General features: G+C 36.0%; 1 protein-coding gene across 1 annotated transcript in view; it reads left to right on the forward strand.

The window, feature by feature from the left end:
* Window positions 1-17,418, forward strand: part of Pkhd1l1 (PKHD1 like 1) — a 140,231-nt gene that overhangs the window by 43,468 nt on the left and 79,345 nt on the right. Inside the window, exons 21-30 of the mRNA XM_051202508.1 lie at window positions 157-281; window positions 1,288-1,451; window positions 2,000-2,172; window positions 8,080-8,227; window positions 9,299-9,453; window positions 11,519-11,641; window positions 12,365-12,470; window positions 14,444-14,554; window positions 16,080-16,244; window positions 17,119-17,240. Of these exons, the coding sequence (XP_051058465.1) occupies window positions 157-281; window positions 1,288-1,451; window positions 2,000-2,172; window positions 8,080-8,227; window positions 9,299-9,453; window positions 11,519-11,641; window positions 12,365-12,470; window positions 14,444-14,554; window positions 16,080-16,244; window positions 17,119-17,240 (1,392 nt within the window). The remainder of the gene's footprint in view (window positions 1-156; window positions 282-1,287; window positions 1,452-1,999; window positions 2,173-8,079; window positions 8,228-9,298; window positions 9,454-11,518; window positions 11,642-12,364; window positions 12,471-14,443; window positions 14,555-16,079; window positions 16,245-17,118; window positions 17,241-17,418) is intronic.

Consider the following 17,418-nt stretch of genomic DNA (forward strand, 5'->3'; position numbering starts at 1 on the left):
TGTCTTCTGTAAAAGGAAGTTTTTATTTTTAATATTCTGATACACTTTATATGAAAATGTCAAATAAATGTATATTGGCTTGCATTGCAGTTATTTGAATTTCTGTAATACAAAATGATTGTATTGTTATTAGCCGCTTTCTTATTTTTCATGTAGTTTTGTCTAGCATACAAAGGATCCTTGGCCAACTACATTGGTGTGAAGTTCAAGTACCAAGACAGTGGCAAGATCATCAGAAATGCTGACATGCAGTTAGAATATAACTTCTTTTCTGGAAATAAGTAAGGCTCATTATACAGTTATACTTTACTATGTAGACCATAAAGGTAGACTCATTCCTTTTTTAAAAAAACCATGATCGAGTTGGCTTCAATCCAGAGGTGCAATAATAACATAACATAGGCAAATCAGTAAACAACACACCACATGAATAGACTAAAGAAGAGAAATGACAAGACTATTTCAGTTGATGTGGAAAAGACGTTAGACAAAATCAAAATCCCTTCCTGATTAAGAAAAAAAAACCCAAAGAGATAAGTAACAGAAGAAACATGTCTCAACTTAATAAAGGCTATGTACAATAAGCCTATAGGTAACATTGTATGATAAGGATAAAGCTCAAAGCATTTTCAGCAAAATTAGAATCAGAACTTAACTATTCTATTTCCCACATATTTAACAAAATCACTGGGTTTTGTTTTTTTTTTTTTCTATCTTTTCTTCAGTAATAAGCCTTATACCAACTTTGTTTCTTGACTTCCTGAATATCACGATAGAAAGTTATTTTACATCCACATCCCTGTAGGTAATACCAAGGATTCAAATAAAACCTCTACATGTGCAGAGTGTTAGTATTTCACTGACAGTGAAATCTTCTGTTCTATAACATTTTAGGGTAGTTTTTATTGATGTATGGGTACCTGTGGGCAGGTGTGCAAGGGTGTACATGAGTGAAAACATCAGAGGTTAAAACTGGACATTTTCCTTTGTCACTTTCCACCTTATTTTTGAGTTGGAGTCATTCTGTAAACCTGGAACTCACCAGTTGGGCTAGATTGATAGGCAATGAGACCCAGAGCTCTTCCTGTCTCTACCCCAGTACTGTGAATAAAGCCTGTATCACCAGGCTTTTACATAAATGTTGGGGATCTGAACTTAGGTCCTTTTGCTTGTACTTTCCAAATAAAGCCATCTCTTTAGACTGTTCTTTAACTTGTAATACTATTTATGTTATATATGTATTTATTTATTACTAATGTGAACACAAAATTATTCAACATATTTCAGGTGGACCTACACTTGCATAGATCTTCTAGATTTCTTACAAACCAAATATGCTGGTACAAGTTTTTCTCTACAAAGGATTAGCTTACAAAAATCATCAGAATTCCAGTCCATCTATGTGGATGCAGTGTACATTGGACAGACACCTACAATCTCAGCGTTGGGTGGTATGTTGATTCATTTTATATATAGATCATCCTTCTAAATGTAGCTTGTAAAATATTACCATGGAAAACATTCTTACACTAAGTTGTAGAAACAAGATACTAATCTCTAAATACTAGTAATCTATTCTTTTACCTCAATAGTATCATGAATTAACCTTATTTGTAATGGATAGAGCAATGTGGTTATTTTGATTATGAATGAATTCATAATGCTGATTTATTCTATTCATAGAAATGATTAATTTTATGATTCTGGACTTTGTTCATTTATAGCAAACATTTTTGCTTTGCTTATCTTGGAGAAATGAATTATGAAAAAGGAAAATTCTTCTTCAAATTCAACTATTTGAAAGTGACAACTTTCCAATAAGGTTGAAATGAAAGTTTTCATATGCTTGTATGATATTAAAGCTACAAGTGAAAATGTTTATTTACATGCCTTAGCATAATTTACCAAGTCCTAGTCATAGATTTACACACATATAAATTCTGTCAATAACATAGCAAAACCTTAACACTGTAATCTCATCTTCCACTCACTTTTTCAGAAATGCCAAAGAGAAGACCTCCAGCATTAGCAAACAGAGAAATATTTTTAAAGCATTTTCAGGTGAACAAGACAAAAGTAAATGGATCAACTATGGCAATTCAGTATTCTGTTTCCATGACTTCATATAACTGCAGTCACAAAATACCCATGATGGCTGTGAGCTTTGGGCAGGTAAGCCTAGAAATTTCTAGTTACCACTTTCCACTTTATGATCATTAGATTTGATATATTGGCTTTTCTTAATTAAAAAAATAGCCAGTATACAATTGAATAACATTTATGCCAAAGCAATGATCAGGGATTATAGACTTACTGAACATGAAGATGAAAAAGCTTTGAGAATTCTTTTTTAAAAAATGTATCTGTGAGGAAAATCCAGGATTAAATACCCATTAACATCAAGACTGGCATCCTATGATATGACATGGCTGGTAAGGGTGCCTGCTGCCAGTCTTGATGGCCTGAGTTCAATCCCTGGAGCCCAAGAGATGGAAAGAGAGAACCAAGCCCCACAAGTTGTTCTATGACCTCTATAGCACGTCATGACACATCACACACACACACACACACACACACACACAGAGAGAGACAGAGAGAGAGAAATAGAGAGTCAAATTAAAATGTAATAAAAGAGGAAAAACCAAAGTATGACAGAGTTAAGTAGAATTTTCCTTGTAGATATAAAACCTTATGGACTCTTGCAGTAGAGATTAATTTTAAAGCATACTTTAGTTTAATTTGTGTGTATGGGAATTTTGCCTCCATAGATGTCTGTCCCCATATGTGTGCAATGCCTATAGAGGCCCAAAAGGGCATTGGATCACTGGAACTGCAATTATAGATGGTTGTGAATGGCCATGTGGGTACTGAAGATTAGACCTATGCCCCTTGAAGGACAGCCAATGTTCTTCACCTCTGAGACCCCAATAGAGATTCTTAAATATCAATCATTGAAGATGAAATTGAATATTGCAATATTTTAAAATTATTTCTGCTATGAACAGCAGCATTTCATTGGCTTGCATCAAAATCTTTATAAAGAAGTGAGGGTATGGTTTCCTATGAATTCAAATTTGGTCATTAAGGCTGCTAAAAATAAAAACTCCCCCCAGAACTCAATGACAAAAATGTAACAAACACTTGAAAATGTAATTTCTTATGAAAATCCACAATTTATTAGTTTTGCTTCTACAACAAATTAAAAACAAATATATGAAAGCTCAAGATTAAAGTTTAATTAATCCTTATAATTAGAAACCTGTAGAAAACCTCTCACCATAAGCAACTTGGTAATTGAAGATAATGAAGAACTGTAACTATTCTAACTATTCTCTAAAACGTTGCCTTTACCTCTTTCTGGGCCAGTGTTTAGTCTTGTTGTCTTCAAGATGCTCATTTGGTAAATAATTTCTGTAAATGCTTTACTTAGCCATAGTATAAAATATGCTGAGTTGGGGCTTTGTGTTCTTCAAACATAAGCTACAATAATGTCTCATTTCCCAACATTCCTCATTTGCACCAATAATTGCTAATTGCAATGCAGTTTTAGTTATTTATTTAAGGTTAAATCAGAGAATATGGGACTTGTTTTGTGTTTAAAAAATTATATTCACATGCAAGATAAACAAAGCAACACATATAGTTGAGAAACTATAACTTTGAGATAATTGCAAGATCACATCCAATTGAAAAAAATAATTTAGAGAGATAATCTCATATCCCTCAGCCACTTTCCTTCAATAATAATTTCTTGTTCAAATAGCATAACATAATAGGATAATGAGGACCAAGTGATCTGCTGCAGATTTTGTCAGTTTTATACATATATGTGTATGTGTGTTTCTATACACATCTATAGGTTCATCAGACTATCACCAGAACTGTGCTATTATAAGTGTCTACCATATTATCCTTTTATAGCCACAGCAATTTTCCCTACAAGTTTCCTGCCTTACATTTCTGACAGCCAATAATCTGTTTATAATTTTGTCATTTCATTATATAAATGGATCAAGACATTAAATAATAAAATTATATACAGCCTCCTAAGATTGCTTTCTTCTCACTGTGTATAATTCATATGAGAGCCATCCAACTTTAGTGATGGCTTTAGGATGTTGCATGCATAACAGCTACAATTATGGGATAATTTGGTAATTACATTTAGCATTCTATAAAACAGTTTATAATCTTTCCAAAAATGGTCACACTCCTGTACATTGCTTCCGGAAATACCTGGTGTTAGGAACTAGCAGCCTACTGACCCCGCCCAACAATGGGCGGGATGCTCATGGCCATGTCATTGCTATGTCAGCCTTACCTGGCAGCTCACCTAGAGGCCAGAGGACTCAGTTACACATGCGCAAGCCCTCCCCCTTTTAAAGCAAGCGCCCCACACACCCCCACCTCTCCTGCTTTTGGTTGGCCACCAGCTACCCCCCTTTCTCTCCCCTTTCTCAATAAATTCCACGTGGGCGTTGAGTCTCGTGTTCGTGTTTAATAGGCATTAGCTGCAGCAAAAGAACAACACCTGGATGATCAAGATTCCACACAAAATTCCCAGCATTTTGGTGTTCTTACTATCTTTTTAGTTTTCATGTTCACCATTAGTATAGATGTCATTAATCTCATTAGGATTTGATTTGCATTTTAATGACTAGTGATGTTGGACATAATTTTACGAGCTTCTTCAGCACTCATGCCTGTTTATACTTTTTGCACATTTAAATTGGATTATTTACTGTTCCTTTTTCACTATTGAACATCTTCATATATTTGTTAACTAACATTTTATCCTAGACTGCAACTTGCCCATTCATCTTCATTGCAAGATCTCCCAGAAAGAGCTTAATTTTGGTTGGTTACAACTAATGAATATTTTTTCCTTTAATGAACAAGTCTCCTGATTTCATGTCTGAGGACATTAACTTAGATTTTGCGTCTAAAGGCTTTATATTTCATATTTATGCTATGACCCACTCTGAGTTGAGCTTTAATAGGATTTGGTCTTAGGATAAAGACAGTGCACATTTGCTAATGATTTGTTACTCTAGCATCAGTTATTGAAGACACTTTCATATTTCTAATGGATTATTTCCATGCACTTGGGAAAGCGTTACTTAACCACATTTTGTGGGTTCTGTTCCATTCTCTTCATGTATTTCCTTTCACTGATACCGCACATTTTTAATTACTGTGGCTACATAGTAAACATGGATGTTGAATAGAGTGGTTTCTTTTGCCTTATTCTTATGCTAAAGCATTTTACTTTGGGTTCTGTCATCATACAAATTCTGTTCCATTTTTTTGTTCCTACCGAAAGTCTTGTTGATATTTTGAAAAGTTGTATTAAATCTATATATTATTTGTACTGACAATATCAGTATTATGTTGAGCCCCCAATCTATGAATTATCTCTCTACATTTATTAATTTTCTTATGTTTTTTTTTTTTTTTTACAAAATTGGCATTTTAAATATCTTTAGATATCTTTTTAATAGACTTTTGTAGTACTTTTTTTTTTTTTTTTTTTGGCTACAAAGGATGGCCAGTTCAGATTCTGTGTCCTCCATTACTGGAAGTCCTCACTAGGCTCACTCTCATAGATTACAGGAAGTTTTCACAGCACTAGATTTCCACACCACCCTCCAAATGTCCCCCAATTCCAGCATCTCTCCCTGTGCTCTTCCCTCTACCTCTCCTCATCTCCTGACACCTCCCACCCCTATTCCCATCTGCCCCCAGTCCACCCACAAAAGTCTGTTTTCCCTTTCCAGGGAGATCCACCCATCCCCACACCCCACCCTACCCCCAGACCCCCTCTTTATGTAAACTTTCTGGATCTGTGGATTGTAACTTGATTATCATTTACTTAACAGCTGGTGTACACTTATAAGTGAATACATAAATAGTGTTTTATTTTAAGTTATGGTTTCCTGGTGTTCATTATTTGTACTTAGAAAGGTGTTTGGATTTTATTGTTGCTGGTTTGTCCTCTTGAACACTGATGAACTCAACGACCTTTTACAAGTTAACTTTGATTGTTGAGATCATTTTAGATTAAGGAAAATAAAACCACTGTTCCATGGGAGCATTCCCCACAACTGCTATTTTGCTTCCCATTATCAATAATTCACTTTTCCTATTTTTAAACTTCATTCCAATACAGTCACAAACGGTTATATGATTTAAAACACTTTTTTAAAATCAATATTGCAAGATTCACAGCTAACCTTTAATGATAGTTCACTCTTTGGAGTTGCTGTATATTACAATGTCAGGATACATTGCTGGCTGGTGGAGGTTGAAGTCTGCCATAAGCCTAGCAGTTTTTTTTTTTCCTTTAAGCTGAGCAATGTGGGACTCCCTCCCATACCAGCAAGGCTTCCTGATCTCTACCTGCCCTTATCTAGAGACTGTCCCTGGGCCTGGAGGACTGATGTTACCTAAAAGCTGACTCTAAGCCAGATGCCATATTCATCTTTAGCTTGACCAGTGGCACAAAACCCTGCTAAGAAGACTTGTGCAGGGGGCTCTGCTATCCCTGCTGCCACATACTAAACCTTGTGATAGGAGCATGCCACTTAATGAAAATTAAGGTTTGTTTGCAGAGAGAAAGGAGTGATGATCAAAGGAGTCAAGACCAGGTTGGAGAAACCCACAGAATCAGCTGACCGGAACAAGGGGGAGCTCATGGACTCCAGTCTGATAGCTGGGAAATCAGCATAGTATGGATCCTGACCCCCTGGTTGTGGGTGTTAGGAGGATTGGGGAGTCTATGGGGCTTCTAGTAGTGGATCAGTATTTATCCCTAGTGCACAAATGAACTTTGGGAGCCCATTCTACATAGAGGGATTCTCTCTCAGCCTAGACACATGGGGGAGTGCTTAGGCCCTGCTCTAAATGATATGACAGACTTTGAAGACTCCCCATGGAAGACCTCACCCTCCTTGGGGAGCAGAAAGGGGATTAGGAGGGGGACAGGGGAGGATGTGAGGGCGAGGGAATTGGGATTGACATGCAAAACAAGCTTGTTTCAAATTTAAATTTAAAAAATTATTTAAAAAAAGAAAGGAAGGAAGAAAGAAAGGAAGAAAATTAGGGTTTGTACCCAGGCTTCCCAATACTATCTAATCTTTATACTCTGGGATAAAATCAAGCTGATTCACTAAAATGCCTCTGGGAGGGCTGTCTCCATTCCATTGTTCACGGGTTGCAGAAGCTTTCTGTTGCCCTATCTACCCCTTTCCCCTCTGGACTTGATGGCCAATAGACTGAGGGAGAAAAAGGACTCCCACATTATAGCACAAACATAGCACAGTTTGTCCTTTCCTTTGATGGAAGTTTGCTTTATTTCAAATCTTTAGCATAGAGAAAGTTGGTACACACACACACACACACACACACACACACACACACACACACACACACATACACTTTTGTCTGTCATTTATCTCTGTATGGATTTCAGTTCTACAAGACAGACAGAAAACTTCAAAACTTCAAAAGGACAGAAACTGGAGACTATAAATATTCCTTATTATGATTACAACCTATGAATATAGATAGCACCTATGGCTTCTGTCAGTCGACTGGTGTTTGATACTTTAAAATTATTTAGTGAGGTTGTAACAGTCACTTTGCTGACCAGATAACTCTTTATGTTGTTGGTTATGTATCCATGGTTGTTTCTACAAAAGGTGTTTTAGCTGTTTTATGGTGATGATTATATCTCACCCTTCTTTGCCTCCATGCAATGGTGTGCTTTGTACATTGAACAGAGTGCTTGCTTGATAAATATTTGCTCCTTGAGTGATGGAGGATATGCTCTGAATTAATGAGGTATTACTGCGATCCCAGCTGATGGCTGCACAGATGACTGAGTTGACTTTAGCCTCATTATTACAGCTGTATAGGCATGGCCTGTGTTGATTTATGGAAGTCTCTTTAATGTCCTGAGGAATCCTGAATACACGAGGCTCATTTATGTCACATCACAAGATCCTACATGATGAAATGGAAATTGTGTTGACCATTGTTGGGTTTAATCATTCTATCAATATTTATTTTGGAAATTAGATAATCACAAATGAGACAAAGGATGAGTTGGTTTACAGAGGAAATAACTGGCCAGGGGACTCAAAGATTCGTATTCAAAAAATCCATGAAGCTTCTCCTCCTATAAGTGGAAGCTTTGACATCCAAGCTTATGGACATACCCTGAAAGGTATATTTGAAATGTTCAGAATTACCAGAGATTTACCAAAGTTGCTCAAATACACACATATGCTTTGTTTATTAAATGCTAAGTATTCTTGATAATTGCTATGTATGGTTATATTATATCCAAATATCTAGATAAATGATACATAGTAATATGTACCATATTAAAGTTAGTAATTAATAACATTTTATCTAAGAAATGTTCTTTTGGTAGTTTAGGAAAGAACTTATCTAAAGCTGGTGTTAAAAATTATAGACATTTTAATTTAAAAATATAATTAATTAAAATATAAACTCTTAGTCATTTTTCTGTAGGTGGTTGAAGTTATGACCTTACATAAAGTTACAGCCTTAAATGATGCTTACATTGAAAAAAATCATTGCTGTGATATCCAGAAATGTTATAATATTAAAATAATATAAAATGGAATTGGAATTGCATTGTTAAATACAATCTTAATTAAATTATCTAGACTATCCAAAATGGTATCTATTACTATGTGTCTACTGAAAACTCTAGCTTAATAAGCAACATATGTTAAAAGTAAATAATATTTATGTATGGCTTCATAGCATTTAATTTTAGTACCTATTTAATTTGACTTTGTAAAATATTACTACTAGTACTACTAGTACCAATTATCAAATTGACAGTAAGTGCTAATTTAAACAAAATATATGTCAGGTACATTTACTTTTTGTAGCACATTCTACATGACTTATACAGTTAAAATTGTCAATAACATGAAATAATATTGCTCAGATTGCATGGCATGTGAGTGATTTCTTCACTGCCTTATTACATATAACTTTTAATTTCCAACAGTTCTCTAACTTTCATGACTTACAGATTATCCATAAAGCAGACTGGCATCAAAATAAAAGCTTTTAAACCAAGACAACACTGAGCTGCACAGTGCATATAATTTTGTTTCTCCTTAATACGCTTCTGGAATAAGAGGTGTAACTTTCTCTTTGACTGTAGTGGAGGAGGTGTGTGATTGACAAGTGGTACTTGACATACCAGGACTTTGAGGAGTGCTCAGTTTGTGAGTCTTTGCTCTCTGTGATACAGGCATCCCTGCTGCTGTATCAGCCTCAGACTTGCAGTTTGCCCTGCAGAGCCTGGAAGAAATAGGACAAGTCTCAGTAACAAGAGAGGGATCCTGTGCTGGGTACACATGGACCATCGAATGGAAGAGCCCCTGTGGAAAGCAGCCACTTCTGCAGGTCCCTTTATTAGCAGCTTTTATTTCTTTATGTCTGCTCTTTGCTAATTTGCACTCTTCCTTAGAATCTGAGAAAGGACTGGAGACTGTGGATGTTTCAAAAGCAAACCATAAACTTTCATTTGTATTTTGTTTTGTTTTGTTTTGTTTTAATTTTTGTTGTTGACACAGGGTTTCACTATGCAGACTTGGCTGGCCTGGCACTTCCTATATAGTCCAGGCTAGCATTGAACTGATAAAAAAAATCCACATGCCTTTGCCTCCCAAGTGCTGGAGTTAAAGCTGTGTGCCGGCACTTGGCTCATTAACACACTTTTAAAATCATTTAACAGCAGAAAACTATTGTGCATTAGCATGACAAGGCAGGCATTCTTTTTTTTATGGAGAGTAGCTGTTGGTACTTTAAATCCCTTGTGAGGAGCCCCTTGATGGGTATACAAGCAGAGCCAAGCTCACAAATACATTCAGCTCTAATTGGGAGAGGACGCAAGAATAATTAGTGCCAACACCTGTAATACTTCCTCTGGCGCTGCATTCTGAGGGGAAAAACTTGCTACTGTGAAGATGACCTCTTTGGGTCAAATCCACAGCTGCCATCTATTTGACACTGTTCATTTTGCAAGCCAGAGTGCAAGAACAGTGAATGTGGTTATGTGTGAAGGAAAGTGGTGTAGAAGAACTGGGGCTCACAGGGTCTAAAATCTAAACAAGTCTTCTGTGGATAGTGATGGAGCACGGCACTCTGGGCTTTGTGTTTACAGGGCATGCATCCCCCTCTTCTCTCTCTCTCTCTCTCTCTCTCTCTCTCTCTCTCTCTCTCTCTCTCTCTCTCTCACACACACACACACACACACACACACACACATACACACACACACAACTTTTTAGTGGTGAAGAAAATCCAAAGAAGCACTTCCTTTCATACCTGTTGGTTAGAATGCAAAGCTGCAAAGCAGGCCAAATGTTTTCAGCAGTGTGTGGTTCTATCTTAATATAGCTCTCTGTGATTCAGACATTTTTCTATATGATTCCACCTTACTGAAATAATTATACAGATGTGAAATGCTGTAAGCTATGGGTGGTCACCACAGCATCATTCCTCACCATACAACTCTAGAAACCTGAGTCTCTTCAATGGACGAATGATTGTTGAAATGACAGAACCCTCTATGACTACTGTGTAAGCCCTGTGTTGGACCCATGTACGTTCACCTGAAAAAATGCTATGACTAAAGTGGAAAAAGTGCAGATCCCAAATCAGGAAATACTTAAATGGGAAGATATGAAAGTAGGAGACAACACACACACACACACACACACACACACACACACACACACACACACACACCGGGGGGTGGGGGGGAGAGCATGTAGCCATAAAATTCACATGGCTGTGCAGAATATAACAGTTATAAAGACACAATGGTTATTTTATTGGCACATGCTTGGAACTAGAATTCTAAAATTGTCTAATTGAGACTGGCTTCCTCTTGCTAACTGTGTTGGTCTCTGGTATCCATCTCTTTTTCCCACCAGTCTCTGCTGATCATTCATCATTGCTGTCCTTCATTACTATCTCACACAGAGTCCATCAGGGAGGCACCTCGGTCCCTGCTGGTGCCTGAAGGTGGCCATACTGGAATAAGGACTTTGAAAGGACCAGATTATACATATGGATATTATTTGGTTTTATTTTTATGACTAGAAGACAACATAGTTTAAGAATGAGACACCAGAATAGGCAGAGATGAAAATACTACAGGGGGAAAATATAATTCAACTTTTTGATCATTTATTCATAGTTTACCAAATTAGCTATATTGAGGAAGAGCAGAGAACAGTTTAAAACAATAAATGAAATAAATTTGTTTATTAATATTCTAATTAATGAAATATACTATAATGCAATTATATTTTCCTTTGAATTGATTATTGTTACTGTAGAAAAGATTTTTTTCAAACAAATGTGACTAAATCCATCCATAAGCTTTTACTTTCTTCTCCCATGCTTAAATTGCTTATATTCTCCATTGCTATTATAGTAAATTCATTTTGTGTAAAAATAGATTAACGATTCCAACATAACTGGAGAAAAGGCTAATGTGACAGTTACCACAACAAAGGAAGGTGGCTTATTCAGACAGCGCATACCTGGAGACATGCTCCGCACTCCTAATCAGCAACCACAGGTATTTTTCAAGCTTTTCTCATAATATTTATAACTTCAAATGTATAAATAATTTGCAGCAATGTACCAAATACCTAGTGAAACAGGAGCGTTAACAGCCCTAGTTTCACATGGACATTGTAGTTAACAGTTGACCAGCTCATTATTATTCTCCAACTTTTGGGGAAGTTATCTTCCTAATGATGAAAGTTTTTTTCTTTTTTTTTAAATCCACCCCTGACAGAATCAGTAACTATATTATTTTATCTAACCTTTATGTATTGGTCAGATAATTATTAATGTTGTCACTTTAGTGATGAGAATATTAAAATACAGAGTACAGGTGAGTTTCCTTAAGGTAACCTCAACCTTTCTTCATAGCACTAATTATTTAATTTATGTAACTTTTTGCATCCTACATTTATTATATTGAGTGACAGCAAGAATGGCATCTGTTTTCTTTCATTCCTATTGACAAAGACATCAGAAGCCTGATGTCACATTTGCTGTACAAATGAACAGATGAATGAATGAATTGATGAATAAATGAAAGAATGAAATAGATGTCAAAACTGAAAGCATAAAACATTTTTTTTGTTGACAATGTTCTATCTATTCTAAATCCTGTGCATAAAGACTGTACTTTCAGGGATTATTACTATACTTTGATACTAAATTCTATGCATATTGTAATGAGCTCTATGGTCCCTTGCTCTCCTCTGGGTCTGTGTTTCTCGACTTGAAGATTGAAGTCTATGTCAATGGAATTCCAGCTAAATGTTCAGGGGACTGTGGCTTTACATGGGATCCCATGAATACTCCTCTGGTTTTGACAACAACACCTTCTGAAGGTAACATCTTGCTGTGAAACTTGAACTATGAGGTGGACGATAGCTAGGAAAATGTTCTCCAATAATGATTTTTAAATATATATTTGTAGATGGAAGTTTCTCTCCTGCCCTGTCCTGCAGCCATTCAGTATCAAATAAACACACAGAGGCTTATATTAATTATAAACTGTTTTGCCTATTGCTCAAGCTTATTACTAACCAGCTCCTACAACTTACATTAACCCATAATTCTTATCTATGTTTAGCCACCTGACTTGGTACCTTTTCTCAGCAAGACATTCTCATCTTGCTTCCTCTGCATCTGGCTGGCAACTCTGTGTCTTTCCTCTTCCAAGAATTCTCCCAGTCTTGTAGCCTGCCTATACTTCCTGCCTGGCTACTGTCCAATCAGTGTTTTATTAAACCAATATGAGTGGCAAATCTTTACAGTGAACAAGAGCATTATCCCACACCATACCTTACTGACACCAAGGCAAGCAAGCAGTTCAACATAATAAAAAAAGTATTTATTACCTGAAACTGTGGAAAGAACATTCATTACTTGAGAAAAGTACCACCTATGAAGCCAATGTATAAGTCATTAATTTTTCTGTTCTTTACTTTCAAAGTCAGAATCAGTCTCTATAGTTTCCCTGTGACTTTGAGACTCTGTCTTTCTACTAGAACAGTGTATACATTAGCATTCATCATATGAGAACACTTATGGTAGAGCTAGCAACTAGGGAAGCAACAAGTTAGCTGAGGGATAACACAAGAAGGGAATTCAGTATTCTTTTGGAGAAAACAGTACAATTAATAGCAACAACTCATCCCAACCTTAGGGGATGAATTATTATTGGGGAAAAATGTAATGTGAGCTTCTAAAAATGTAAATAAGTATCAGTGATGAGGACTGTAAGGAGTGAGTTTTAACCATAGTCATAAATTCAGAAGTCATATTCTTACATTTAGTTTTTGTAGCTGATAGTAAACCTTATCTGGTTAGTGCCCTTGTATTTGCTAGTATTTTTTTTTTGTTTGTTTGTTTTCTGTGTATAGTTCCTAAAAATTACTTTGGGTTCAAAATAATTAACAACTTGAACTGCTTTTTATTATATTTGATCAAGTTTAAAATAATGGGTAATATAATGAGTGCAATAGAATCTAGCCATTTCCTTCTTCTCTGACAATTAATGACTGCTTACATTTTTTACACACAATCCAATCACCAGTTCAAAAAATATTATGAGAAGCTAAAATCTTCAATTATCATCCTTTCTCTTAGTCCCCAGAACTCCTTGAGGCAACCACAGTAATACTTTGTGAATTTTCTACTATGCTGTTTTAATGTCTTTTGCATTTGACATTCATAATCATTTTGATGTATGTGTGTGTGGGTGTCATTGCCCGGGCCTGTCTACTTTTTCATCTATAATAGAATATACTAATAATACATAATTATTGGTTTCATTGTGACAGTTTTATACATGTATATAATATGTTTTGATCATAGTCACCCTCCATTATCTTATCTCCTCTCCTTTCCCCCTCCAACTGAACACCTTCCTCTTTCCAGTTCCTTCTCCCAACTTCCCCCTCTTCTGCCTGCAAGGTCCATCTCCTCTCTTTATGCCCTTTGCAAATTCAAAATGTTACTTATAGCTCGTTCTTTCCCCCCATGGTTTCATGATGGCTTACTACCCTATCAACTTGTTTGTTGATAATTTTTCTTTTCTCATCTAATCCCACAAGTAACTGAAATAGCGTTATAATATATATTAACACAAGAGTTCCAAATATGAATCAATTCAGGGTAATTATATAGAAAATACCATTCCCCAAATAAATGTGTCTTCCCCTCTTGCTTAATTTCAGGACTTTTGTTTATATCTTATAAAAGATAGGCATAGTCTTGCTTAAGAGACATCTGATTTCATAATAACCGAGTCTAGTTTTTTATCTAAAATATAGTGACTTCAATTTATCACTTTCAGGGTCCTATGCTGAAAGCACGATACTAACCATAGCAGGCTCTGGATTTTCTCCTACCTCAGCTATATCAGTCGCTATTGGATCTACCAGTTGCTTTATTCTTTCTGTGGATGGTAGGTTCTTTTCTTCATTTACTATGTCTTTTTAATTAATTTTTATTTATATTAAAAACAATCTTATTTTACATACCAATCGCAGGTCCCTCTCTCTCCTGTCTTCCCATTCCCCACCATCTCCCCATTCTGCCACCCATATATACCCTAGGGAGGATGAGGCCTGCCATGGGGGATCATCAAAATCTGCCAGATCATTTGGGGCAGGACCTAGGCCCTCCCCCGTGTATCTAGGCTGAAAGAGTATCCCTCCATACCATAGGGAATGAGCTTTCAAAGTCCATTTGTGCAGTAGGGATAAATACTGGTTTCACTGCCAGAGGCCCTATAGACTGCCCAGGTCCCCCAGCTGACACCCACATTCAGGTCGGATGGTAGTTTTTTAACATGTCATGAAGTCTGATTGTTTTATCCAAGAGAAATTGGAATAAAGTACTATCACAAATGCATTTGCCTCTAATATATGTTATGAAATATTGGAATTAACAGCCTTGTCTGAAATATATATATATATATATATATATATTTCAGACTAATTGTTTGAGTATTATACAGTGTCTTTATTCCATTAAGAGTGACCTATCATCATCTATTCATATATACCTTAAAAGTTGGCTGCACATGATTTTTCGTACTTTGTTGTATCTCTGAGACACAAAAATGTTCAAAGTATGACTCTCTTGTCCTATGGTCTCTGGCATGTTTGTTGTTGTTTCTATTTGTTTGTTTTTGTATATATTGGGGATTGAACCTAGGACCTCAGGCATGTTGGGTAAGTGTTCTACCACTGAACTACATCACCAACCCTGTGTTGTAGCCATGGCACTTCCATACTAGTCGTGAGGCAAGAGGACATGACTACATCCGTTGACTTCTAGTTCAACACGACTTCTCTCCAGTTATGCAGAATTTAAAGATCATTTACATTTTTATCTTCTTGACATTGGTGGAAACACAGTTACTTAATTTCACCAAAAGTTATCATTTGCAACCCTATGTATTTTTCTTAATTAAATCAGATTTAAATCCCATGAGCAAGACAACTTACACAAATAATTTCTTTTGCTCTTTATTGAAAAGTGTTCTTGAGGTCAAATAGCCAATATTATTATAGTATTTCTTAAACTGAGAAGTGAAGAAAATGTTTTCAAATTTTATCACTTTTATTAACAGAAATTGTTATTTTATTCAATTTTGAACATAAGCAATATGCTGAGCCAAATATTTAGTAAAATTTTTAGTATGAACTCTAAATAAAAAATTAGAATGATAAAAATTTTGATGTAGGCCTTTTTAGGCAATGTTTTGATATTTGCTTTCATTGTTGGTTTACTGTTTTCTAGAAGTAACTAATTTATAACAGCTAATAGTTTGCAAAGATTCTACCTCCCCACTAAGATTTCCCTATCCCAATGAGAATATGAGTAGTTTACCTTGGATATATTTCTTGGAGTCTAAAAAACAAAGGCCAAATGTTAGTATCTGCCAACTAATTTTATCATTTTCTTCTTTTTTTAATCACAAGAAAATGAGATCAAGTGCCGAGTTCTGAACGGAAGTGCTGGACATATCCCAGTTGCTGTGTCTGTTGCTGATGTTGGACTAGCACAGAATCTAGAGGGCGAGGGAACCCACTTCGTTTATCGGAGTCAGATCTCCCATGTCTGGCCTGATTCTGGAAGCCTGGCAGGTAATAGCTAATAGTTCTCAACATTCGCATGTCCCCAACTGGGTTTCCCATGTTTTGTTTCTAGTGCCAGGAAAACGGCATGGACCCCAAGTCTCCCTCATAGGACAAAGGAGAATGTCCTTTTGAATGGCACAGAGATTAAATGGCTGGCTGATTCTTTTCTTCCTTATGAAGCACAAATTGGGGTACTGCTTATACTTACATCATAGGTTATTGAATTAATATCATCAATTATTACATGTTTCTTTAACAACCTCATTAATTATGTCAAGATAAGATTTATTAGTTATTATTCTGCCTACCAGCTGCTCCATTTGTAACCAGGGTCTCAATGGAACTGCTCGGCCTAGAATAAAGTTCTGGGACAAACGGGACAAAGCAAGGCTGACAGAGACAGCAACATACTTTTCTTGTGCTATTTCACTTACTCTGTATTTTTTAAACCATGATTAACATTAGAAATTATGCTTTGGTATCAATTGTGTGTGTGTGTGTGTGAGTGATTGTTTTTACTGTATTGTATTTTTCTCTTCTACTTTTTCTTTATTGTGTTTTTTCTCTTAGTTTCCCCTTGCTGGTAGATACTAAAATTTAAGTCTTATTTCACCTTCATTTCCCACGTAAATAGAAACAGTGTAACTTCTTTCCAGACTGGAGTAGTTGCTGTTTGTATATCCCATAGCCAATGTGGAAAGCTAGTGTAGTTGAAAGCTTAGCTGGGTTTGTGGTGGTATTGTGTGCAGGGCTGCTTCTCCACCCACTTGCCTTCCTGGTGTAATTGGATGATTCAGCAATGATGACTTAGATGGTGAGAGCGTTTCTGTTAAAATTGATCTGATTTTTTTATTTTATCTTCTTTGTTTTTCTTATAAAGGTGGTACTCTACTGACTGTATCTGGATTTGGTTTTAGTGAAAATTCAACTGTTTTAGTTGGAAATGAAACTTGCAATGTGATAGAAGGAGATTTGAATATGATAACCTGCAGAACATCAAAAGTAAGATCTGTGACTTCAGTCATCCCGCAACTCCAACTTTATGAACTGGGAAATGTGTAGACAGGTCATTAGACAAGCGTCATATTTCTAAAAGTTTCAGAGTTTCCATCACTGTAAAAACTATTTCTTTGATATCTTTTAACTAAAAGCCAAAGCCAAAATATTGTTTCCACATCTG

Source organism: Phodopus roborovskii, unplaced genomic scaffold (assembly GCF_943737965.1).
Source record: "Phodopus roborovskii unplaced genomic scaffold, PHOROB, whole genome shotgun sequence".
NCBI lineage: Eukaryota > Metazoa > Chordata > Mammalia > Rodentia > Cricetidae > Phodopus > Phodopus roborovskii.